The sequence below is a fragment of the Gracilinanus agilis genome, chromosome 2 (assembly GCF_016433145.1).
Source record: "Gracilinanus agilis isolate LMUSP501 chromosome 2, AgileGrace, whole genome shotgun sequence".
Taxonomy (NCBI): Eukaryota; Metazoa; Chordata; class Mammalia; order Didelphimorphia; family Didelphidae; genus Gracilinanus; species Gracilinanus agilis.
The window spans coordinates 359,773,064-359,799,349 of record NC_058131.1 but is presented as its reverse complement, the minus strand read 5'-3'; the positions used below and the strand labels follow the sequence as shown (position 1 = coordinate 359,799,349).

General features: G+C 37.9%; 1 protein-coding gene across 3 annotated transcripts in view; it reads left to right on the top strand.

Moving 5' to 3' along the window:
- The window catches only part of JAKMIP2 (janus kinase and microtubule interacting protein 2), an 82,808-nt gene that overhangs the window by 33,238 nt on the left and 23,284 nt on the right, over positions 1 to 26,286 (top strand). For all 3 annotated transcript variants that reach the window (XM_044661669.1, XM_044661668.1, XM_044661667.1), the window contains 7 exons: positions 14,507 to 14,605; positions 15,795 to 15,893; positions 18,425 to 18,478; positions 19,918 to 19,983; positions 22,517 to 22,585; positions 24,576 to 24,653; positions 25,880 to 26,083. In XM_044661669.1, coding sequence (XP_044517604.1) covers positions 14,507 to 14,605; positions 15,795 to 15,893; positions 18,425 to 18,478; positions 19,918 to 19,983; positions 22,517 to 22,585; positions 24,576 to 24,653; positions 25,880 to 26,083 — 669 coding nt within the window. The remainder of the gene's footprint in view (positions 1 to 14,506; positions 14,606 to 15,794; positions 15,894 to 18,424; positions 18,479 to 19,917; positions 19,984 to 22,516; positions 22,586 to 24,575; positions 24,654 to 25,879; positions 26,084 to 26,286) is intronic.

Here is a 26,286-nt window from a genome sequence, read left to right as displayed (position 1 = left end):
CATAGTTAACTCTAATATAAAATAAAACAAAGTAAGCACATTGGGAAGTGCAAAATAAAAAGCCTTTTGAGGCCTAAGATAGAAATGTTACCAGGAAGTCTTCAGGAGAGCACCATAAAGCTGGTAACATTTGAGTTGAAAATGGGTAAAAATTCTGTTGTTGAGGAGGAAGATTGCAGTATGCCAGGTATAGGAAATAACATAAAAAAAAACCCTAACTGAAAATTGCAGGATGTGTTTAGGAGACAGAGAGTAAATCCAATTTAGTTAGACCAGAAAGTATAGGTAGAAAAGTTAGGATAGTCCCAGATTGTAGGGGGCCATAAATGCCAGGCAAAGGAGTTTGAAATTTACTTAATGATAGTAAGGAGCCAATGAAGATTTCAAAGAGAATGATGTGACCAGAGCAGTGCCTAGGGGAAATTAATCTGATATCCTATAGGATGACTATAGGGACTGGGGGATGGGGGTAAAGAAGGATGGATGCAGGAAGATCTGTTGTTTTAAGAGGCTATTACAATAGTCCCAAGAAGATGGCAATGAACTAGAATGGTGGAAGTAGAAATTTAGAGGGACCAATGTAGAAATATTGCAGATGTAGAATTGATACATGCCACATCCAGGATATTATTAACCCAGCACGCTCAGGAAGCCAAATTGGGCAAATAGAAAAGCTGGGCCCAAGGCCAAGAAAAAACTAGGGCCAACTTTCAGTTAACAGCATGGAGGTGTTCTATTGTGAGCATATTAACCAGAGCAGATTTTTAATCCAAGATTGACTCTGTGAATATAATTTAATTTTACTACTCTGGTACTCCATTGACTTTTTAAAATTCATCTAAATGGATAGTCCCTCCAACAATGCAGATTGCAGCCCATCCATATCTGCCCATCATGTGTCCCTCTTGTCCATGTTCTCCCATAAATTTTTTTAATATCTTCTGACTTATAATCAATACTAAATTTGGCTTCAAAGCAGAACGGTAAGGACTAGGCAATCTGGATTAAGTAATTTGCCCCAGGTCACACAGCTAGAAAGTGTCTGAGACCAAATTTGAACCCAAGACCTGTCTCCAGGCCTGGAATTCAATCTACTGAGCAATCTAACTGTTCCCATAAAATTTCATCTACCCAACATATTGCTTTCTCTTAACATTATGAGGTTACCAGTGCAATACATGGGCTGTCCATTTTAATAACAATTACTGATGGCTGTGTTCACAGAGAGCCAGGGAGTGAGTTAGGGAGACAGACAGAGGCAGAGAAAGATTGAGAGAGTTCCAGCAGATACCTAGATAATTGGTGTCCTTCATCAGTACCATACCATGTATCTTGCAAGCCTTGGAATGTTTCCTGGCCTCTTTATTTATTTCCTCTCTTTCCAAGGGGTCTCTAATATATTCCCTTGACTATTTAACTTCCATTTCAACCTCTATTGATCTTTGCTGAAATGCTCTCCATTATACTTCCCCTACTCTGGTTCCTGGATTCCATCACTTCCAACATATCACATCACATTACACAATGCTGTTCTGTTCCCTAACTCCCCCTTTATTTACTGTATTCTCTTAAATAAGGTATACTTTCTAGGATAATATTTCAGTCATAGAACCTGTCCAAGTCTCAGGATTACCAATGAAATCATATTTGCTTGTTACATCAGACTCAGGAGTGTCCTTTGCTTATTACCTGTGGGAAGCCAATAAGAGAATAGATAAAAATCTGAGACTCCTCTTTTGACCTCTTTTGTGATCCTTGTGATTTCTTGTTAAAAAGTATTGTGGCCTTATTGAAAAGCTTTAAGTTCCTAGCAAACCTGAATTTAAAGGGTTATCACTGTTCCCCTTTGACCAGGAATGCAGCTGCCTGGTATAGCCAAGGCCAAAATCTTAGAGGGGGGGTCAATTTACTAGGAGGAATGTTCCCCAACTTGGCTTTCTGATAAGAACCTAGTCAAAATTCAGCCTTGGCCTTGGTCTATTCTGAGGCCAATGTTTTGTGTTTTGATATGACATAATTTGTGACTTCTGCATATCTGCAAAGTTTCGGGGGGGTTCTTTTGTGTGAAATGAATCTTGAAATATATATAATAAACTCCATGCTCCTGGAGCCAGAGCTGGAAGCATGAGGTAAAAGACAACTCCCTTCTCCAGTCCTTATTTACTTATCAACTAAACTGTCCTTATCAGAGATGATAAAGAGATCTCAAGAATTACCCATTTTTAGAACACATATAAAGACATCTAAGCATAATATTTTCCTATTTTTCTTAGATTTTGTCCCCTGTGAGCTTCTGAGCAACCGTACTGCTAATGTTGATTCATTATAGTCACAGTTTCTCACTTAGTAGAAGAATGTAGGCATTTTTCTGGCTTCCCTTTTCAGTTTAAAGTCCAGAGAAGAAAGGGAACATATACTACAGAACGGTCCATCTTACATATCATCCAGCTCAATCCCCTCATTTTACAGATGAGAAAACAACAGACACCTAGAGAAGTTGAGTGAGTTAACCCTACAGTCACACACGTAATAAATATCAGAGCCAGGATTTGAATCCAGGTGATTGGATTAGAAAACCACAGCTATTTCCACTGCAACACATTCCTTTCCATATATTTACAAGATGGTCAAGATTAAGAGTGCAAGTCAAAGCTATGGAGGAAGGAAGGCAAGGTACTCTCAACAGCCACAGATAGCAAGTGAGTAGATAGAGTGCTGAACCTAGAGTTGGGAAGACCTGATTTCAAATCTAGCCTCATTTACTAGCTATGTAACCTTGGACAAGACCATTTAAACTCTGTCTACTTCAGTTTCTTCAACAGTAAAATGGAGATAATAATAGTACCTACCTGAAAGTGTTTATGTAAGGATCAAATGAGATAACATTTGTTAAGCACTTAGCCCAGTGCCTGACATAAATGCTTATTCCATTCTAAAACTGGATTTACCTTGTTAGCCCCTTCCCTATGAAATAAAGCTTCCTTCTAATTAATTTTCTTTTTGAAAATTAATTAATTTATTTCTTGATTACATCAAAATTTTTAAATATCTCCTACCCACCTCTCCCCACACCAGAGAAGGCATAATTTGACCAAAAAACAAATAAAGAATATATGTATATATACGATTTCTTTCATATTTCTGGAGACTAATTTTTTCTCTGGAAGTGAATATTCACAAGTAATTATTCAAACATTATTTCTGTTGCTTTATGTAAAGTTTTCTTAATTCTACTCATTTCATTCTTCATAACTTCATGTAGGTCTTTCTATGTTTTTCTAAAATAAATCTGCCATTTCTTATAAGAAATACTACAGTGTAGTAATATTCCATCACAATCATATGCCACAACTTGCTTCACCAATTAACCGACGTCCCCTCAATTTCCAATTCTTTGCCACCACTAAGAGTCCTGTTATAAATATACCTTCCAATTAGTTATCAAGAATCATAAGGCCACAAAAATCATCTTACTGTATATATATATTTGGCCCTAGATGTTTAATTCAATAAGGGACTATACTAAGAGTTAGAGATATAAAGTGGGGAAAAAAAGCAGTCCTTGTTTTCAAGGAGCTTATATTCTATTAGGGAGTACAAGAAGAACATTGACAATTACATAGTATACTGTTGTTCAGTCATTCATTCTTGTCTAGCCCTTCATGATTCCATGGACAATACTGTCTATGGGATTTTCTTGGCAAAGATACTGGAGTGGTTTGCCATTTCCTTCTCCAGTAGATTAAGGCAAATGATATTGTGACATGTCCAGGGTCACACAGCTATTAAGTGTCTGAGGTTAGATTTGAACTCAGGTCTTCCTGACTCTGGGCCCAGTACTCTATCCATTGTACTACATAAATTCCTATATACAGACATTAATTTATTTTTTCCTTTTTTTATTTAGAATATTTTTCCATAGTTAAATGATTCATGATTCCTCTACCCCTCTCCGCTCTTTTCTCCCTCCTTCTGGAGCTGACAAGCAATTCCACTGGGTTATACATGCATCATTGTTCAAAACCTATTTCCCATGTTATTCATATTTGCAGTAGAGTGATCTTCTAACATCAAAACCTTCTTCATATCTCTATTAAACTACATGATCAATCATATGTTTTTCTTCTGTGTTTCTGTTCCCACAGTTCTTTCTCTGGATGTGGATAGTGTTCTTTCTCATAAGTTCCTCTGGATTGCCCTGGATCATTGCATTACTACTAGTAGAAAAGTCCATTACATTTTATTGTGCCATAATGTATCAATCTCTGTGTATAATTTTCTCCTGGAACTGCTCTTTTCACTCTGCATCAATTCCTGGAGGTCATTCCAGTTCACATGGAATTCCTCCAGTTCATTATTCCTTTTAGCACAATAGTATTCCATCACCAGGAGATACCACAATTTTTTCAGCCATTCCCCAATCGAAGGGCATCCCCTCATTTTCCAATTTTTTGCCACAACAAAGAGCGTGGCTATAAGTATTTTTGTACAAGTCTTTTTCCTTATTATCTCTTTGGGGTACAAACCCAATAGTGGTATGGCTGGGTCAAAGGACAGACATTCTTTTAAAGCCCTTTAGGAATAGTTCCAAATTGCCCTTCAGGATGGTTGGACCAATTCACAATTCCACCAACAATGCATTAGTGTCCCAATTTTGCCACATTCCCTCCAACATTTATCACTTTCCTTTGCTGCCATATTGGCTAGTCTGCTAGGTGTAAGGTGGTACCTTGGAGTTGTTTTAATTTGAATTTCTCTAATCAGGAAGGATTTAGAACACTTTTTCATGTGCTTATTGGTAGTTTTTATATCCTCATGTGAAAACTGCCTATTCATGTCCCTTGACCATTTGTTGATTGGAGACAGAAATTAATTTCTACAGAATGGTGAAGAATTAACATTGGGTTTTGGAGGGTAGCAATGGAATAGGAAGGTATTGTGTAAATGATGGAACATGAAAAGACTTGAATTGAGCTAGAGATGCCAAAGAGCAGAAGCGAGGAGGAGTTTTCTAGATGGAGAGCTAAGAAGAGGGACATAGTCTATGCAAAGCCTTTTAAGTAGGAAATGGAATCTGTTTTTGAGAAAAGCAAATGGGCCATTTTAGTTGAAATCTAAGGGTACACAAAGGAGCGCCATGTGGAATAGGTCCTGGAAACATAGCCTACAACCAGATTATGGCCAGAAGATCTCAGAATCATAGATTTGGAGCTTGCCCAATCTTGCCCAATCCACTCATTTTGAGAATGGGGAAACTAGGGCTTAGAGAAGTTAAATCCCAAGGCCACACAAGTGACAGAACTGGGATTTGAAGGGAATTCCTCCAACTCAGTAGCAAGAGCTCCTTTTCTTTTGCCATAAGGTAAAGGGCTCTAAATGTCAAAGGCATACATATTTTATCTAGGAAGCCACTATAATTTTTTTTTAATTTTTAAACATTTATTAATAATCATTTTTAACATGGTTACATGATTCATGCTCCTATTTTCCCCTTCACCCCCCTTACCCTCCCCCATGGCCGACCCACATTTCCACTGGTTTTATCATGTGTCATTATAATTTATTTAATACATTTTATTTCTTCTTTTTTAACTATCACCTTGATTTCCCACTGAATCCTTCCTTCTCCTCCCTCCCAGAAAACCACCCCTTATATAGCAAATCTGCTCAACACATCAAAAAACCAAATCTGATTTCATATGCAGTGGGTCCCATGAGTAGACCTCCTGCTCCTCCCAAAAGAGCAAGGGGAGCCACTATTGCTTCTTGAGAAAGAGAGCAGCATGGTGAGACCTGTGCTTTAAGAAGATTATTTTGGCAGCTGTGCAGATTAGATTGAGATGGAGGTCACAGGGTTGGAGGACTGGTAGCAGGAAGTCTAATTAAGCACATATAACCTATATAACATATAACAATAACCTAGGTAAGAGTTTGCCATGTAAAAAAATTGGAAAATGAGGGAATGTCCTTCAATTGGGGAATGGCTGAACAAATTGTGGTATCTGTTAGTGATGGAATACTATTGTGCACAAAGGAATAAAGAACTGGAGGAGTTCCATGTGAACTGGAATGACCTCCATGAATTGATGCAGAGTGAAAGGAGCAGATCCAGGAGAACATTATACACAGAGACTGATACACTGTAGTACAATCAAACATAACAGACTTCTCTACTAGCAGCAATTCAAGGATTCAGAGCAAGGCTGAGGGACTTATGAGAAAGAAAACTAGCCATATTCAGAGGAAGAACTATGGGAGGAGAAACACAGAAGAAAAACAACTGCTTGAACACATGGGCTAATGGGGGTATTTTTGGGGATATAGACACTAAACAATAACTCTAGTCCAACTATCAATAATATGGAATTACGTCTTGATCAATGATACATGTAAAACCAAATGGAATTGTGCATTGGCTAAGGAGGTTAGGGGGGCTTAGGGGGGAGGGAAAGAACATGAAATATGTAACTATGGGAAAATATTCAAAATAAAAATAAAAAAGGAAAAAAATTTAAAAAATCTTTGAGATTAAGAAAAAGTTTGCCACGGTCTGAATTGGGTAGGTGGCCTCATGAGTTGAGAGAGGACCAAAGCAATAGATGTTCTGAAGACAGCCTAGCCAAGTCCATTATTATAAATGATTGGATTTGATTGGTGAGAGATAAAGAAGAGTCAAAGTTTGCACCAAGGGCATGAATCAAAGTGACCCAAAAGTTTAACAGCTGACCCTCTAAAAGAAGAAGAAATATATATATATACATATATATATATATATATATATGCATATATATATATTTATATGGCATACTTTTAAATTAATTACACATAGACCAATCAAAGCATACCATTTTTAACTTTAGTGTATTTGGGTTTTTATTTGGAGGTTTTGGTTTTATATGAGTATTCTCTTACAAAAATGAACAATATAAAAATGTTTTGTATAATAATACATGTATAACCCAGATCAAATTGCTTACCATCTCTGGGAAGGGGAAGGGAGGAGGGATACAGTTTGGACCACATAACTTCAGAAAACTTATGTGGGAAATTGTTATCATATATAATAGGTAAAATCAAATATATTTAGAAAAAATGTAATCCACATTATTATTTTCTCATCATGATCTTATATTTAGAAAAACAGCAAAACAATGAATCNTTTTTTTTTTTTTTTTTTTTTTTTTTTTTTTTTTTTTTTTTCACATAGACCAATCAAAGCATACCATTTTTAACTTTAGTGTATTTGGGTTTTTATTTGGAGGTTTTGGTTTTATATGAGTATTCTCTTACAAAAATGAACAATATAAAAATGTTTTGTATAATAATACATGTATAACCCAGATCAAATTGCTTACCATCTCTGGGAAGGGGAAGGGAGGAGGGATACAGTTTGGACCACATAACTTCAGAAAACTTATGTGGGAAATTGTTATCATATATAATAGGTAAAATCAAATATATTTAGAAAAAATGTAATCCACATTATTATTTTCTCATCATGATCTTATATTTAGAAAAACAGCAAAACAATGAATCAAGCCTTGATCTGCAACTTTTGCTATGTCCAAGTTGTAAATGTTCCCTCTGAAAATTTAATAATCAGTTTGTGAGGGCATCTAGTTATTGCCTTCAACAAAGTTGAAATCAGGATGAAGGTTGGATTTAGATAATAAGTTCTATTTTTTAACTATTTGAGTTGCCTCTAAGATCCCCAGGTGGAAATGTCTAATAGGCAGTTAATGATGTAGTACTAGAACTCAGGAAACAGTGGAAACTGAATATGTAGATTTGTGATTCATAGCTGCATAAAAGTAATAATTAAATCAATTGGAGCTAAGGAGATCATCAACAGAGAAGGTATGGAAAGAGAGGGATAGAGGGAGGAGGGTAGAAGCCAGGAGGAAAACCCATGCTTAGAGGACAAGAGAAAGATTATGTATCAGTTCAGGATACTAAGAGTTTTCAGATAGGTTGTAGGAAAAGAAGAAGAAAATAAAGTCACAAAAGTTGATTCAAGAGGAGGGAGTAATCAACAATCTTAGAAACTAGAGAGAAGTCAAAAAGGAGAACTGGGAACTAGCCATAGAATTCCAACTAAGTAATTGTTAACTTCAGAGAGGGCAACATCAGTTGAAGTGAAATTGGAAGCCGTATTGTAAGGGAGTGAGAAGTGAGAGGGGGAAATAAAGACAATGTATGTAAATACTTTTTCTAGTTCTGGTTATGAAATGGAGAGCTATTAAAGGATAGTTGGCAGAGATTAGAGGGTTAAATTTTTGTTTGATTTTTGTTTTGTTTTAAGAATAGGGGAAATATGGGCATGTTTTTAGATAGCAGAGATGGAGTCAGTGGATAAATGAGAAATTAAACAAAGGGGATGTAGTTGGTAGGATAAGCTACCAGACAAAATAAGAGAGAATGGTAGCAATGGAGGAAATAAAGGAATCAGATTTGGCAAAGAGAAGGCCATTTCTTTGTCAGGGAGGAACAAAGGAAGAAAAATGTGGAATGTTGTTGCAAGGTTTTGAGATATTGAATTTGGGATAAGAGGGAATTCACAATGCATAGCTTTGATTTCAGTGAAGTATGAGGTGAGGTCCTCTCCTAAAGGAAGAGGAGAAAGGTGAGTGGCTACAGGAAAAGAGAGGTTTGAAGTAACCAATATGGAGAGTTTAATGAAAAATCAAGGAAGAGATGACAAAAAGCCTATCATATAGCAATAGGGGCCCATTTTGGATTAGATAAATGAAATCTGTAGCAGATCCATTTAGTTGTATGGCTTTCTCCAGTGACATTTAGCAGCAAATGAGTCAAAGAAAAGAGAGAGATTATAGAAAACCTAGATTTGGACTTTGGTGAGGAATGAATTATAACAGGCTTTGGACATAAAGAATTTGAGGACAAAGAACAGTGTAAATTTGAACTGGCTAACCTTAAGATCAAGATTTTGAAGAGAGGCCAGAACTGGAACTATGAATTGAAAAAACAAGAAAGGGGTGGAGTGACTAGAGATCATGATAAGAAATAAGAACAAGTATAAAAGGAGTGAGGGACAGGAAGAGATGGAAAAATAGAAGATGGTGATCTGAGAGAAGAATATTAGAGTTCTAGACTGTGGCAGTTATTTAATTATGGGTGATATTAAAAGTAAGAGTTTAATCATCTCTATGTAAGACTGAAATGGAATAAAGGTACAAATGATGGAACTTGAAGAAGTTGATGATTTTTGAGGTCAAGCTGTCTGAGGATTGTGTAATATGCTAAATGTAATATTTGGAAATTGCTTTGGAAATATATTAATTTAAAAAAATTAGCGTGGTCAACACTTATAAAATAATTTACCCTTAAGTCACAGGGATGGTAGTAGCTCTTAACAATTTAATTTTAATATAAATATAGTCTAAGAAGGAAATAAGGAGGGAAGGGAATAAAAAAAAAATATTTCCTCCTAGCCTATCACCCTAATCTTACCAGCCCACAAGAGTGTCTTCTGCTCAGGCTACCAATGCCAAATCGCAGAAAGTCCTTCAGCCAAAAACCTCCAGAGAAGACACTTTCTTCCCTACAGTCTCATTTTTTTAATAGTTCTCTTTCTCCACATCACTTCCTTTCCCTGTATGCTGGTCTATCACATCTCAGGAACCAAAGTCTCTGTTTGGAGTGTTTCAGCTACATCAATGGGCTGGCTTGGATAAGCAGAAAATTCAGGACCCTGGAAGGGAGGGGTTCCCTTTACGCAATTGTCAATGTGTATACTAAAGTCCCCATGTAATAGGTCAAGGAGTGGAGTGGAGAGGAAAACTGTGATATAGGGATTGAACTCCTTAAGACTGGAGGACAAAATCGCCTAATCATAGGACTTACTAATGTAAAAAGATGGGGCACCGGGGTTGTTAAAATATAACCTAAATGGTTGTGGGTACACACTGGGTTGAAGGAGAGACAGGACCAACCAGGATAGGGAGACCAGAGTTCACTGCCAAGCTGCTGTTAACTGTCAGAATAGCAGTTGGCCCAGGTCACCCAGCTCACCCCTAGGCCAGGGTCTGTGGAACCAGCAGGCAAGATAAAAGTTTTAACAGTTTTAATTATGATTAACTAAATAAAGGTGGGATAGGGGATTCTGCACTTAAAACCCTAAAGGGCAAATCACAGGGGCAAGGGGAGGACTTGTCTACTCTAATTCTAATTGACCTAGGCCAGGCAGGGCTCAAAGGAGCAGTTCTGGAGTCACTGGAAAGGCTGCTTCAAACCTGGTTCCAGCCAGGTTTGACCAGCACAGCTAAAGGGCTGAGGGTGGCTTTGAGGGTTCTCACGATAATCCAAAGATGATCACAGGATGCCAAAAGCCAAGGTGGTCCAAGGTACCTAAGTAGAGAGAGTGTGCTTGAGATGCCGTCCACCAGATCCCAAACCCCTCCTCCACTTGGTGCAGCTCTGCAGGTCTTGTCCACTTGTTGAAAGCCACCACCACTCAGGATCCCAGGGAATCAGGATGCAGGTCTGAGATCTCCCAGGGCTAGCAACAGTTTGTGCCAACCACTAATGGAGTCTCTCTCAGAGCACAAACCTACTTCCTGCTCCTTCATTCCATTTTGGAATCCTCCAGCCCTTCCTGCTAGGTCCAACACTATATGTAGCTAATACTAAATAATCTTCCTCACAACACTAACAGATAGAAGTGTTAAATTATATGCTTTCCAAGTAAGCAATGGGAGCTCTATCTGTGACTCTGCCTTGGTGGTGATGGAGGACAGAGGAGAAGTAGATTTTCTGGTTTGCCTCAAGCTCCTTTTTTTCATGAAGTCTTTTCCTGATCCCTTCTCAATCCCCATGCCCTATTTCCCAAATGATCTTGAACTATTTTTTGTGTATTTGTATTGGTTCACTTAATTTTTTCTGTATATAATTATACATATACTTGTTGTCTTTCTTATCATAATGCATTGCAAGTAGGGATTGTTTTGCATTATTTGTACCTGTGCACACACAATACCTGGCACATATAATAAGTTATTAATAAACATTTAAATAAATAAATTTGAATAAATTAAAAAAAACAAATAAATAGATATGTGTTGGTTGAAAAATGCCAGAAAAACAAATAAATAAATATTTGTTGATTGAAAAAATGCCAGAAAAAGTACTCTGGGTCTTAATTGCGTGATATAGATTAATGGAATGAACTTCAAAGCAAGATAAATAGGTGCCTATTTGTGGTAGAAAGAACTTCCAAAAGTGATGGGGAGAAACAAGAAGTAAGCCTTCTCTTCCACCTAAAGAGTGTGGGGGAAGGCACATTCAGTATTGAAGAGGGTGGATGGGGCAACAGTGTCTTTTGGAGGGGACAAGTTTCTGTGATTGCAAGTAAATGGAAGGAGGTTAAGAAGAAGTAGTCTAAGGGGGCACAATGGAAGAGGAAGGCAGGGCAGGATAGGGTCTTAGGAGGAATAGGGTTGAGAAGGATAGAAATTAGATTAGAGGGAGATAGCAAAGGAAGAGAATTTTTATGTAGGTAACCTACAATCCTGAATCATGGGGATAAGGATGGAGGTGGAGAAGGGAATTTAGCCTTAACAGTTCATTTTCTCACCTTTCCCAGAAAGGAATGACAGCTCTCCCTGTAGCCCTAACTTGGTTTTAATTGAGGTAGAGATGTTGATTTTCTGGTCCTCCCTCATAGCTATGGCTCTGTCTTGCTCTTGGTCCAGGTATGGCCTTGAAAGTTATAGAAGGCCTAGACTTTGTTAATTTTCTGAAATGCATTCATTCACATTTGCCCATGTTGTCAATACTTCCCATTTCAACCTCCAGCCCCGTGGCTATCCACATTCTATAATGTTTCTTTTGGCAAAAAGCTTTAGTTTCTTTAATCTCACTGAGTTTCACACAGAGATTCAACTTAGGAACAGAGGAGAAACAAAATCTGTCTAATAATTTCAAGGCCCAATAGTCAATTCCCATTAGACTTTCTCCCTTTCAAAAAGAAAGTATTGGTAGCTTTTGTTTTTACATCACTTTCATTTATGAACATACTGCTTTCCTGTCCCCTTCCCAATGAATTATCCCTTATAATAAAGAAAGGAAATATTTTACTAAGTTCAATAAAATGAAGCAAACATATCAATTGAGTCAGAATGGATAAGCAGTGTTCCACATTCATAGTTCCTCGTTTCTGTAAAGAAGGGAGGGAGATTAATTTCTTCATCTCTTCTTCAAGGTCAAGATTAGACCTGCTCCCTTTCACAGAGTCACAGTATAATAGTTAGAAGGGACCTTAGAAGCCAAGAGCACAAGCTATGTCTGGGTGACAGTTCTCTTCTATCATTTCTCCATCAAGTAGCCATCCAGCTCCACCTCAAAAACCTCTGCCTGTGTGTGATTTCTCCCTTAGCTCCTAGTTCTTCCTTCTAGGGTCAAAGTGAATAATGTTAAGAACTATCTCTTCCAAAGGGCAGCCCTCCAAAAATTTCAAGGCAGAAGTTCGAACTAATCTTCATCTGATAAGCTTTTTCCATCCCCTTAGAGTGTTCTTCTGGATGTTCTCTAGTTTGTCAGTGGCCTTCCTAAAAGCATGACAGTTTTCCCTTAGGCTTCATTTTTTTTTTGGTGAGGCACATTTTCACTTAGGTTTCCCAGGGGAAGAGGTTAAACCTAGTAAAAATCAGAGCCCTTTCTGTCATAATAGAGCACCAGGCAACAGCAAAAATGAAATTTATTTTACAGGAAACTTCCTGATCTTTTTTTGAAATGTGAACATTACAGGGCCACTCAATATAGCCAATGATTCAGGAAGCCAGGAAAACAATTTCCATTAGTAAAATTATCTGATCTCTCTCTCTCTCTCTCTCTCTCTCTCTCTCTCTCTCTCTCTCTCTCTCTCTCTCTCTCTCTCTCCCTCCCTCCCTCCGTCTCTCTGATTCTCTGATTTTCTTTCTGTCTCTCTCTGTTTCTCTTCCCTCTCTCTTCTCTCTCTTCTCTCTCTCACTCAACTCTTGTTTCTTCTCTATCCTCTTGTCTCTCTCATGAAATGAATACAAATATGTGTCTGTATATCCATGCCTGTCTTTCTGTTTCTGTTCCTCTGTCTCTATTTCTCTCCTTCCCTTTCTCTTTTTCCCTTTTCTCTCTTTCTGCTGTTCTCTCTGTCAACCCCCCTCTCTCAATACCTTGTTATTCCAAGTAAGAGATGTAGATTACATATATAAATAGATCTAAATTTCTCACAAAGAATGTGTAGCTGTATCCCTATTGAGGAGTTTTACCTAACGAAAGTCAGAACAGTGTTTCCAGATTTGACTTTGCCTTTACACTGGCTCTCCCCATGTCTGGCATACATTTCCTGTACCTGTGAATGAGGTCTATGTTTCAAAAAAAGAAATGGATCTTCTTGCTACTCTTCATATAGAGAATTTCATCTGTCATCACATCATTGCTGTGGCTGTGCCTCATTCCTGGAATGTAGCCTCTCTTCATCTGTGCTGCTTAGAATTCCTGGTTTCTTTCAAAACTCAACCCAAGTACTACCTGCTATGTGAGGTCTTGTTTGAGCCCTCAGCTTCTAGTGTCAACCCCTTCACAAAGAACTTTATATATTTTGGGGTATATATGTGTGTGTGTATAGGTATATATATTTACAGATTAATGAAGAGAAATCTATTTTCTGACTCTTACCTCATAGAAAAACAATAACAATAACAACCACCACCAACTGCCCTTTAGCAAATTTGCATAGTCAAGAAAAACAAATTCTCTCATTGACTGGTCCAAAAAGAAATTCCTTGTTCTGTGTCCCAACTCCTTCATCTCTCTATTGGGAGGTAGATACAATCCTTCATCTTTGGCCCAGTATAATTCTGGATTGATCTTTTGTATATATCTTAGATATACTTATATGTGTGCCTGTCCCCCCACAGTAAAATATGAGCTCCTTGAAGGCAAAGTTTGCCTGATTTGGATACTTGTATTTTCAGAGCCTAGCACAGTGCCAAGATCATGAAAAATACTCAATAAAATGCTTGTTGATTAATTTATTCTTGGTTCTTCACATATATACAAACCAAAAACCCTCAAAACAAAGCCTATGCTTATAACCAGAATGTCTATTTTCTATTGGGATTCTCCTTACCAGCTACTGATTTTGTTTTTATTTTTGTTTTTGTTTTTTGGAGGTAGAAGGGAATGCCTGCTATTAAAGTGCTAATGTTGCAAAAATAGAGGCTATAGTGTAGCCTTAGAATGAGGAGATATAAGTTCAAATCCTGACTCTCTTAACTTTGCCCAAAACTAGGGATAACTGACCTAGCCTCTTTGTGCCTCTGTTTCCCTATGTGCAAACAGAAATGATTATCTTTACACTTCCCACCTTACGGGTTCCTTAGTCATTAAATGTTTTGTAAACCAAAAGACACATACACACACACACACACACACACACACACACACAGAGTATTTGCTGTTGTAATGCTCTTAAAATGGTCCTCTAACTCAACCTTTTCTCTACTAGATAGAAAAACAGGAGACAGAAAACAACCGATTACAACAAGAACTACAGGATGCCAGAGACCAGAATGAGCTATTGGAGTTCCGGAACCTGGAGCTAGAAGTAAGAATAAGTAAAACTCACCACCACAGGGTGGAGGAACCACTGGGTACAATGCAAACACTTGACCTGACCTTCAATTTCATCCATTCTGTGGCTTTCAGATAAACCTTAGAGAGGGCTAGCTTGATATAATGGATAGGGCACTGGGTTTGAAGTCAGGAAGATGTAGGCTCACATCTTATTTCAGACACTTATTAGCTGTGTGACATTGGGAAAGTCTCTTAATTTCTCTGATCCTCAGTTTCTCCATCTGTAAAATGAGTTCATTGTACCTGATAGTCTCCAAGTTTCTTTCAGGTTTTAATTCTCTAATCTAGCCATAGGGGGCGAGGTGGGTGGGAGGAGAGCAGTGGAAGGTATGGGAGGAAGGAACCTTATTAGAAATAGAGAATCAAAGATCCCCAAAAGTTTTGTATCTAAGAACATTATTTGTAATCAAAAAGTCATAGAAGTAGCAAGGGGAAAGGTACCCCAAAATCATCTGAACGTGTTTAAGGAAGGAAATGCTGGGAAACATATTATTAGGTATCAGGAAATATCTTGATTAGCCTCATCTCTTAATGGATCTCTGCCTTGGCCTTTCACAGGACATAGCCCAGCACAAAACATCCCTTCCACAATCCCAGTCTCAACTTTTCTGTGATGGATCAGCAGTATTTCTCTTTAGCCTAGGGATCACAGATAATGATTGATTAACTTATACTAAAGAATCTCTAATGGTAGGCTCTTTCCTGTGCATAGCCCACACAACTGACTCAGAAGGTCAGACCAATTTACTATGCTAGAATAGATCCATCAGCTGAATTTCCCCTTGCATTAAAGCTCTATTCCCAGGGCCAAAAGCTCCCTTCCTGGGATGTTGGAAGGACCTAAATATTTATACAAGTTAAATAGAATCCTTTGCTCCACTCTGCTTCCTGCAATTTCCTGGACATGGCTGGTTGAAAAACCTGGCAGGAATGAATGTCACCTTGTATCAATATGCCCAACAATCTTATGTTATTACTTAGTAGATTAGCTATTTTCTTTCTAATGAAATTAAATGCTAAGCCTTTTTCATTAGACTTTGTCACAAGCAACGTATCAATGTTACTAGAGGACCGTATACACTACACAATAATTTAGTGTTTAATCAGTTGATGCTTGCCACTTCATTAATTCCAATGTATCTTCTGCTTCCTGTTTCAAGGAAAGAGAAAGAAGATCACCTCCATTTAATCTACAAATTCATCCATTCTCCGATGGTGTAAGCGCTCTACAAATATACTGCATGAAAGAAGGTGTCAAGGTACTCTTTTTTCCTTTCTGCTTGTCCCAGAAATGAATGGGGGTGGGACAGCTAGGTAACACAATTGGATATGATCCTGGGCCTGGAGTCAGGAAGACCTGGGTTCAAATCTGGCTTCTGGCACTGCCTAGCAATGAAACTGGGCAAATCACTTAACCCCAAATGCCTAACCCTTACTGCTCTTCTGCCTTAGACTCAATAATTAACATCCATTCTAAGACAGAAGGTACGGCTTAAATAAATAAATATCGAATGAGGAGCTAGATCAGGGACTTGGGTTTTTAGTAAATGATGAGAATGGGCCTCAAGGTCCTGTGGAAAGGGAGGGATTTGGAGTAAGGAGACTGGGTTAAAATCCTGACTTTGACACTCATGCTCCCTGTGACCTGGGGCAAACAACTTCTTCAGGCCTAAGACTCTTCATCAGTAAAATGAAGGGGCTTGAACTAGAAATCCTCCAAGGTCCCTTCCAGCAACATATCCATGATGATTCTGTTGCCTTTAAATTGACTGACATTTTAAGCCATGATACTATCTCAGCAGATAAAAATGGCTCCATCTGGTGGCATATTAATTACTTAATGAATTTGATTCAATTCAACAAACTTCTAGAAATGGCCAAGGTGTGCTATAGTTTATTGGGCTAGGTACTGAGAAGTTTTTTCTTCTGGTTCAGATATAGAATTTCATTGATGATAAAGGAAAACTTTATCAATATCCTTTTTTATATTTTTATTTATAATTTTTATAATTTATTATATTACATGTATGTAAATAGAATTCATAATCCTAGAAAGGTCCTGGAAATACACAGACACCACTTAAAATGTAAGCTCATACCCTCTTGGGAACAACATATGCACAGGTAAGATAGGAACATAAAATTTATAAAGAGGAAATTCTGGAGTTTTAAAACCCGCCTTTGGCACTTATAAGGTTTTTGGCAATGGTCAAGTCACTTCACTTCTTTGAACCTCAGTATCCTTATCTGTAAAATTGGAACAATTCATACCCTTGGTGTCTACCTTGCAGGAGCATCATGAGGACCAGACACAAAACGCTTTGAAATTCTATATGCCAAATGCTTACATAATGCTTAAAGCACCATATAAATGTCTATGATTGTTGTAATTATCATTATAAACTGTAGGGGAGCAGGTAACCCAAGGAGAGATGATCAAGTTAACTTTGAATTGAATGTCAACACAACCTGCTCTGTTTCCTCTTAAAATTTTCCTCTGGGGAAACCACAAAACCCATAATCCACTGGAAGTAATTACCAGAAATGTTTATATAGGGGCCCAGGTGGCTCATGAACTGGCCTAACAAGATTCTTTGATTTGAGATAGTGGGTATTTTCAGGAAATTAGCCCCTTCTTATGTAAACGGCAGAATTAAAATGCATTCCAGCCCCAAATATTAAAGTACAATCTCACAGCCTATCATCCATGCCAAAAGACTAAAGAAGTAAAACTGAGGAAGGCCAATTGGGGCCAAATCCTAATTCAGGCACAAAGGGAGGAAACACGGAGAGTGCTGTAAAGAGAATTCTGAATTGGAATGAATAAACAAAAAATTATTTATTAAGTGCTTACTACATTCAATGCCCTGACTTGGAGGCAGAAGATCTGACTTTGAATTCTTGTTCTTCCTCCTTATTCTCTGTGATCTTGGACAAATCATTTTGAGTTTCCTCATCTTTAGATGGAAATGGATTTAGTCATCTCTAAGGTGCCTTCAAGCTTTTAATCTATGATCTTATGATTTTATAGTTGCATGACCCTGGGCACATATGAGAGGAAGCATAGGTTAGCAATTAAGGAACTAGCTTTGAAGCCAGAAAAACATACACCTGTGATGTATAGTGACTGTGTGATCCTGTTCAGATCAGCTGATATCTCAGTGCTCTAGACCAGAGGTGGCCAACACACTGCCCAGAGCATCCCTCCCACCCCCCAAAACACCCAAACTCTGACAAATGTGATTGAAATGTAAAATATAATGAAACATAAACAATGTTAACATGTGGTTTTCTAAACCAATATGCAGCCAGCAACCTTATGTATGATGTAGTAGCACCAATTTGAGTTTGACCCCACTACTGCCTGGACAATCACTTAGGCTATAAGTAACATCTTCTCTTTCCTAAGTCCTTCTCCAATGGCTCATCCTATTGGGCAGATGCTCTAGGGATTTCTAAAGCTAAACAGGGAAGCACAGGCTTTGGTAGGTCCCATTTAGTTGGAAAAGTTGAGCTAATGCCCTAGAGATGGTCAGTGTACCTTTAACCCAAAGATGAGTATAAATGCTAAGAGACTGATCACCTGTTGACTAGATGAAAGATCTTCTGTTGTCAGATGGGTTACAATCTACCTCTATGGATGGAGTAATATTGTTGATGAAATCACAGCTCTTAGAAGTATTAAAGTAAGGGAAATTTCTAAAATGCATCTAGAAAAGACTCCAGAAAGTACAGTTTTTGAATGTTCCTTTTCTTAAAACCACAATACTTTTGTCTCTTGTTCTTTCAGGATGTGAGCATCCCAGACCTCATTAAACAACTTGACATTCTCGGTGACAATGGGGTAAGTGCAAGCAATTCATTGTGTCAACTCAGTAGGGATACTAATTTATAGACTAATGGGCAAGAAATACTTACCAAGAGAGAGCATGGACAAAGGAATATCAGATCAGTGGCATTTGGCCATGATTTGGCTCCCTGAAAGACTACTTTGTAGCAAACTCTAGAACCAAGGGTGGGAGAAGGGTAAGGGTGCTCAGGGGACAAAGGAATGGTGGCAGCAACAGCTCTGGATAAAGAAGTCTTCATCAGTAGGTTCCAGCTTTGATATGGGCCCACATTTGTAGTGATTAAAGGTAATTACCATCTGACAGTTGCTTCAGGGCACCCTGTGTGAAATTAATTGGCCATACTCCCTGCAAGTGACACTAAGTGGTAATGTTGATGGCAGCCCCAGGAAAAAGAAATGGGCCAGTAGGTTATAAACCTTTTTCTTCCTGAAAACCCCTTCTGGGCAGGGTCAAGAGGAATTAGCTCAGTGAGGGGGACTCTTTAGAGGCCCTGACTGGTCTGCTGATGAATAATGCCCTTTGGTCCCCAGCAAGAAAGAGCCAGCATTAATTCTCCATGAAAAATTGTCAAAAGGGAAAGCAGATTCAATTAAAATTATATCAGTATTATATCAAGAGAATCTGTTTGTTCTTTGCTTCTCTTTACATTCTGTTTTTTCCCATAACATTCCATTTTGACTTTTAATAAAGCCATTTTATGGAAGACTGTTTAGCCAGATCCCTAAGATAGAAAGATAATCACTTTTAAAAGCACTTTGGAAATGTTTTGTGTTGTGACCTTGTTAAAGATCAGTACAAGCTGGAGGCTGGTGTATAAATAGGTTACATGCAAACTGCAGTGTTTTGGAGCTTAATGTGAACAGACATCATTATTGCTGAGAATTTTTACATTTCATTATCAATTTTATTTTAATATTCATTAACAAGTGGAAATGGTAAAAATAGACAACCCAAAATCTAAGAAAAGAAAAGAAGAAAGACAAAACAGGACCTCTCAACAAGAGATTGTTATTTACCAGATGTTTAGCTGAGTCCCAAACAAAAGGTGTATATGTTGACTTTAGCTGAGACTGATACTGTGGAAAGAATATTGGATTTGGATTCAGAAGACTGAGTTCAAATCTCAGCCCTGTCACTACCTACTTGTGTAACCTTAGGTAAATCACTTTCTTTCTCCATTTCCTCCTTTGTAAAATGACGTGGTTAGATTAGATAAATTGTAAATTCCCTTCCATTTCTAAATCCTGTGATCCTTCCAATTCTAAGACTATGACCTTTGACATCCTGCTTGTTTCCATGACCTGTTTTACATTCTTTTCCTTCTTATTTAAGTAGGACTTCCAGCTGCCATTGTTGTTGTTAATTGCATAGCAGTAGTAGTAGTGTGTATCATTCTCACTTTCTAAACACTCTAACTTTGGTTTGTTTGCAGAATTTACGGAATGAAGAGCAAGTGGCCATTATTCAGGCCAGCACTGTGCTTTCCCTTGCAGAAAAGGTAAAACCCCATCAATGTCTCACCTTGTGAAATGGGTCCTCTTTCCTGCCCACTCAGGAGCTAAGGCTAGCAAGTCCTTTTGCACATGCCTTTGTGCACTGAAGTCCTTAGCAAATGTTTTTTTTTTATATTGATGCATAAAGGGTAGAAGAAGAAAATGGAATGGAATAATTATTTATTAAGTATCTACTATATGCAGGGCAGTAAATGGCAGCTAGATAGTACAGTCGATAGAGTCCCGGGCTCGAAGTCAGGAAGACTCATCTTCCTGAGTTCAAATCTGGACTCAGATGCTATTTGAGCAAAACACTTCACTCTGTTTGCCTCAGTTTTCTCATTTATAAAATGAGTTGGATAAGCAAATGGCAAAGTACTCCAGTATCTTTCCTGAGAAAACCAGGAATGGGGACACAAAGTCGGACACAGCTGAAATGATTGAACAACAACAACATGTACTTGCTCTATGCTGAAGAGCTTTGTAAATCCAATCTCATTTGATCTTGAGAGCAAATGGAGGAGAAACTTTTAAAAAGTGATTAATTCCTGAATTTGACTAAACTATAAATATTTCAAAAGTAGAAGACCTGGCAAATTGGATGCCTAATTAGGAGAAGCTCTATTGAAATAATCCCTGAAAGGCTATAAGGGTTCATCAAAGAAGGTATATGCTTAGGGAGCTAGCCTCAGTACTGGAATAAGGGATGGACCTTAAAATATAAATCTGTGCTTCAGATTTAATAAGTTCACTTTAACACTACAAATCAGGATGAACTAAAGCTGCCCCTCTCTCATTATGTGACCTTGGACAAGTCACTTCTGATGTTCAGGTCTGAGATTCCTCAAATGAATGGAAAGATTGGACTAGATGACCTTTTAAGGTCCCTTCCACCACTAAAAATTTAGATCTAAAGATCTAAAGTTGATTCCATCTCTTGTGTGGCAATAGTCAATCGCTTACAAGAAGAGATAGTGGAACCTTTTCTGTATTCATTAGACACTTGCTGTGTGCCAAGCTGTTTGCTAAGCTCTTTACAATGAGTATTTCATTTTGGTCTTCATTATCCTGGGAGGTAGGTGCTATTACTGCCCCCATTGTACAGTTGAGGAAACTGGCAAAGACAGAGGTTAACTGACTTGTATGAGGTTATCAGCTAGTAAATATCTGAGACCAGATTTGAATTCAGGCCTTTCAGACTCCAGGCCCATTGTTCTGCTCACTGGGTCACCTCACTGCTTTGACTGTGAATGGAAAGTTAGGAAACGGGCATTCTTGAATTTCATCCAGTGGCCTTGATTTGTGTATTAGCTAGATAGACTAGATATGCACACCTGAGTATGGACAGTCAAGGTATTTTCTAGAGCCTAAATATATAAAATACATCATGACAACTGTCCTAGGGATAAAAGGCCACACATCACCTGTATAGCTCAGTTCAATTCAATTCAACAAATATTTATTAAGTACTTAGTTCATGCAAAGCACTAACCTTGGCATGAAATGTAAATCATTAAAAGAGGGGCCAAAAGAATCAAGGCAAGCCTGGAGATGGGAGGTCCAAGGTTCAGATCTAGCCTCAGACACTTCCTAGGTGTGTGACCCTGGCCAAGTCATTTAAATAACCTCTGATTGCTCTTACTGCTCTTCTGTCTTGGAACCAACACACAGTATTGATTCTATGGCAGCGGATACGTGTTTAAAAACAAAACAAAATATGAGGATTCACCAAACCACTCTGTTCAAATATTTGAAGGGCTGTCCTGAAAAAACTTGTTCAATTTGGCCTAAGAGGCAGAACAAGCATTAAAGGGGCAGTGAGAAAGGGAGGGGAAAAGGACAGTAGGAAGAGAGTCCAGAGAGGCAGATTATAGCTCTGCATAAGAAAAAACTTACTATCAGAGCTGTTCCAAAGTAGCACAGACTTTCCTGGGAGTCTTCAGGTAGAAGAGGATGATCATTTGTTCAGAATGTTACAGAGGAGCTCTGTTCAGGTACAGGTTGTACTAAAGACCTCTGAGGCCCTGTTTACCTCCGAGAGTCAGCAATTCAGCAGATACCATTCTTTTTATATATGCCCATCATTTCTTTATATAACTTAGACATCAGAACTTCATCAAAGATATTGACTGCAAAGATTTCTCCCAATTAACTGCTTCTCTTCTGCTTTTTGTTTATGCAAAACTTTATTTTATAAGCTAAGTGATCCATCATGTCTTCTCTGTTCAAGTCTGTCCCTTATTTAGTTGAAAAATCTGCCTCTAACCCTATCCTTGTCTTCTGTTCTATTTTTTATATGATCTTTTGTCCTTAGTTCGTGTATCCATTTGGAGCTTATTATGTATGTTATGTAATGCAAGGGTTTGATACCATTGTCAAAAAGCAGTTCTGATGTATATGAGTCAGTATTCATTGAATTGTTTCAGAGACAGACAGACAGACAAAAGGAAGAAGATGGAAAAGGCATAAGCGTATTGCTCAGAGAAGTATATCAGATGGCTCTGTGAGTCACAGCTCTCCAATGTATTTGTCTTATAGTGGATCCAGCAGATTGAAGGGGCAGAAGCTGCACTACATCAGAAGATGATGGAACTGGAGAGTGACATGGTAAGCCCAGAGATATCTTTCGTATGGCTCACTCTATAGCAGGAGAAATAATCAAATGATAGGAAACCACTGCTTGGCCTGGCCAGTTCCATCTGATCTTTCTGAGCAGATGTTGGACATCTTTCTATCATTGTGTTTATTTTGGGATGGAGGGTGGTGGTTATGGACCCACCTTGGAACCAAATACTCAGAGGTCTATAATGATCATTAAGTCACATACTTTCATGCTTTATTTTTTCTAAAAACTGCTGTGAAAAAAAATGAACCCAAAAGTTGTCTTTGTGGATAGTTGAACAAAATCATCCTCCAAATCCTATTTACCAGTCAAAAAATAGCCTTCAGCAATTTTGCAGCTTGGGAAGCCTTGAAATTCTCAGGCTTATTTACTCCAACATTATTAATTCAATCTAAGAAAGAAGATTTCGGGAGAGAACAATACTTTATTCTCTACTACTTTTATCAGCCTTACAAACAGACATTGTGTTTTTTCTTTCTTTTTTTTAAACCCTTACCTTCTGTCTTAGAATCAATACCAACTATTGGTTCTAAGGCAGAAGAGTGGTAAGAGCTAGGCAATGGAGATTGCATAACCTGCTTAGGGTCTCACAGCTCAGAAGTATCTGAGGCCACATTTGAACCCAGGACCTTGCCTCTAGGCCTGGCTTTCAGACCACCGAGCCACCTACTTGCCCCACTGTGTACTTTCTTTGAGGCACTATAAACACACTTGGTGGGTTCTACACACAAACACAAGTTTAACCTCCATGATTTCTCAGGTGTGAGTATTTCATCCATGCAGATGATAACCTCTTTGAGAATTATACTCTTTGTGGCTTGCTATGTTGATCAAAACAAAAACAAAACCTCAATACCCAATGTCCAATGAATGCCCAGATGGGCCTCTCCATACTTACTTAGGCTGATCTTCAAGTAACAGAAACATTGCTGACTTTCAACTTTGCCAATTTTCAAGGCTCGATAGGATATAGCAGAATCTCTTTTCATTGGCACAAACTTCAAGAACCCAGGGTCACCTTCACTCCATGAGAAGGATTTTGTTATAAAAATTCCAAACAATTAGCATAAAATAAAAATAATTTCTAATTTAACTGAATGTAAGATGTAACATGGCACAGTGGGGAAAGGACTAGATTTGGAATCTGAGGACCATAGTGCATTGGGAAGGGAACTGGAATTAGAATCAGAGGATTTCAGTGCAAATCCCAAAACTGTCACTTACTACCTGGGTGACCTCCGGTAATTCCCTCAACTTCTCTTGGTCTCAGTATCTTCTTCTGCAAAATGAGAAATTGGCTGGATGATATCTGAAATCTTTTCCAGTTATAAATCTATACTCCTATCACCTGGGTTCAGATCCCACTTTGCCACTCTTATAACCTTTAACTTTTCTAGGCCAATTTCCTCATCTGTAAAATTAAAGGTTTGACCTAGATTAGTGATTTTCAAAGTATGGCCCATGAACCTCTACAGAGGACATTTGGAGGGTCCTCAATCATTTTTAAAAGTGTAATGAGAGCATGAGACCAAAAAGTTGAAGAACCACTGGATTAAATGTCTCTAAAAATGCCTTCTAGTTTAAACATTCTATACTCTTAAGTTCCCTTCTAGTTCTAATGTTCCATGATTCTATTATTGTCTCCTTTCATTGATCCTCATAATCCCTTTATGACAATTCTTAGGTATTATATAAACTGTGCCCATTGCCCTAGGTAAGAAGTTAGATGACTTCCAAGATATGGGTCTAGAAATTGATCTCATATTGATCATTTATGTAATACTTTGGGATATTCTGTGTATTTGGGGGGTATACTGGGTTTTCTATTGCTATATTTGGGAATTTTGTTCACCCTGCCTTATAATGACTAATTTTATCAACCTCTTCCAATAAGCTGGCCATACTCTATTTTCTACCATGTCCCAGTTGACTAATCTATCTCTTTTGGCTTATCAAAATGGACTTTCATCATAGGAACAATTCTGCAAGATCAAAGGTTACCTGGAGGAAGAACTAGACTATAGGAAACAAGCACTTGATCAAGCTTATATGGTGAGTACAAATCACTCAGACAGATATCATAGTTTTCTGGTCACATAGAATAGAATAGAAATTCAACTCCTTTGCTACACTTGATGGTCTGCAGAATGGAGAGAAATATATCTGGTCTCCCTGACAGTAAGTCACAAACCAGTTTCTGCAAAGCAGTGTTGTCTTCAGAAGAGAACTAGATCTAGAGAGAGAGCATCTGAGTTCCATACTTTCCTTCTTGGTAGGAGTAACCAGAGTTTGTATTCACTGCCATTGCCTTGGAAAGTTCCAAGTTACCCCTACATCTTGATGACTCAGTGGAGGAGAACTTCAGTGAGATGTCAATATTTGTAAGATATTAATATATCAAGATGCCTTAGTGTACATAATGTGAATTGTGAATAATGTGCAAATTATGAATAATGATTTGGATGTATGAGAAGGAGGCTAAAGAAATGATTAGGGAAGGCTCATAGGACAGAATTGATTTTAAAAAATACCTGTTTTTTCCAATTTTCTGCATATATTTGCCCTCTTGATCCCCAAGTTATGAGGGACCACTGAAAGTTTGATATCATTTGATTATAACCAAGGATAATAAGTATTTTTATTCAAATCATATGTAACATCAAGAATAAAGTCTAGAGTAAAAAAAATAAAATAATATAAAAACAAAAACAAAAACAAAAAAAGAATAAAGCCTACAGACCTTGGATTTGGTGCTGGAGAAGACTGCAAAGACCATCAAGTCAAAACTCTTCATTTTACGGAGGAGAAAACTGGGGTTCAGAAAAGTTCAGTGACATGCCCAAGGCTAATACATTAAAGAGTTGGGATTCATTGTCCAAGTCCTCTGTCCTCAAATACAGCCCTCTTTTCATGATATCAGGTTTTGCCACCTTGACAATAAAAGTTGATATCTACTGACCAAAAAAAAAAAAAATCAAACAGTAATAAGTACCTACTCTGTATCAGGCAGTGGATATGTAAATACAAGGAAAGAAGCCCCCTCTGTTCTTAGCATTCTTACATTTTAATTAAAAGTCCACGTTGAGACCTACAGGAACTCTTGCTCTGCTCTGCCTTCCTCCTCCTAAGGCTTAGGAATGCTTTCTCCCTCCTTCTGCAGTTGTATTTCACAGACATGAAATTCAAATCAGTTTTCTCAGTACTAGACACCAGTAACCCTAGAATATACAACTCAAGAGCCAGTTAGGTTTAACAAGCTTTTCTTAATCTGTTACCAGAGAATCCAGGAATTGGAAGCCACTTTATATAATGCTTTGCAGCAAGAAACTGTAATCAAGTTTGGAGAATTGTTAAGTGAAAAGCAACAAGAAGAACTAAGGACAGCAGTAGAAAAGTTACGGAGGCAGATGCTGAGAAAGAGCAGAGAATATGACTGTCAGATACTTCAGGAGAGAATGGAGCTACTACAACAAGCCCACCAGGTAAGGGGGTAGGGGGACAAATATTAGGATCACAAGTCAAAAAGACTTAAAGAGCTAGAGGATGTAAGGCAACTAACAATAGCAATAAAAATATTAGCTAACATTTATCTAGCAATTAAAGGTTTGCAAACCACTTTAGAAATATTACTTCATTTGATCTTCACAACAGTCCTGGGAGAAAAGTTTCATTATCCCCATTTTAT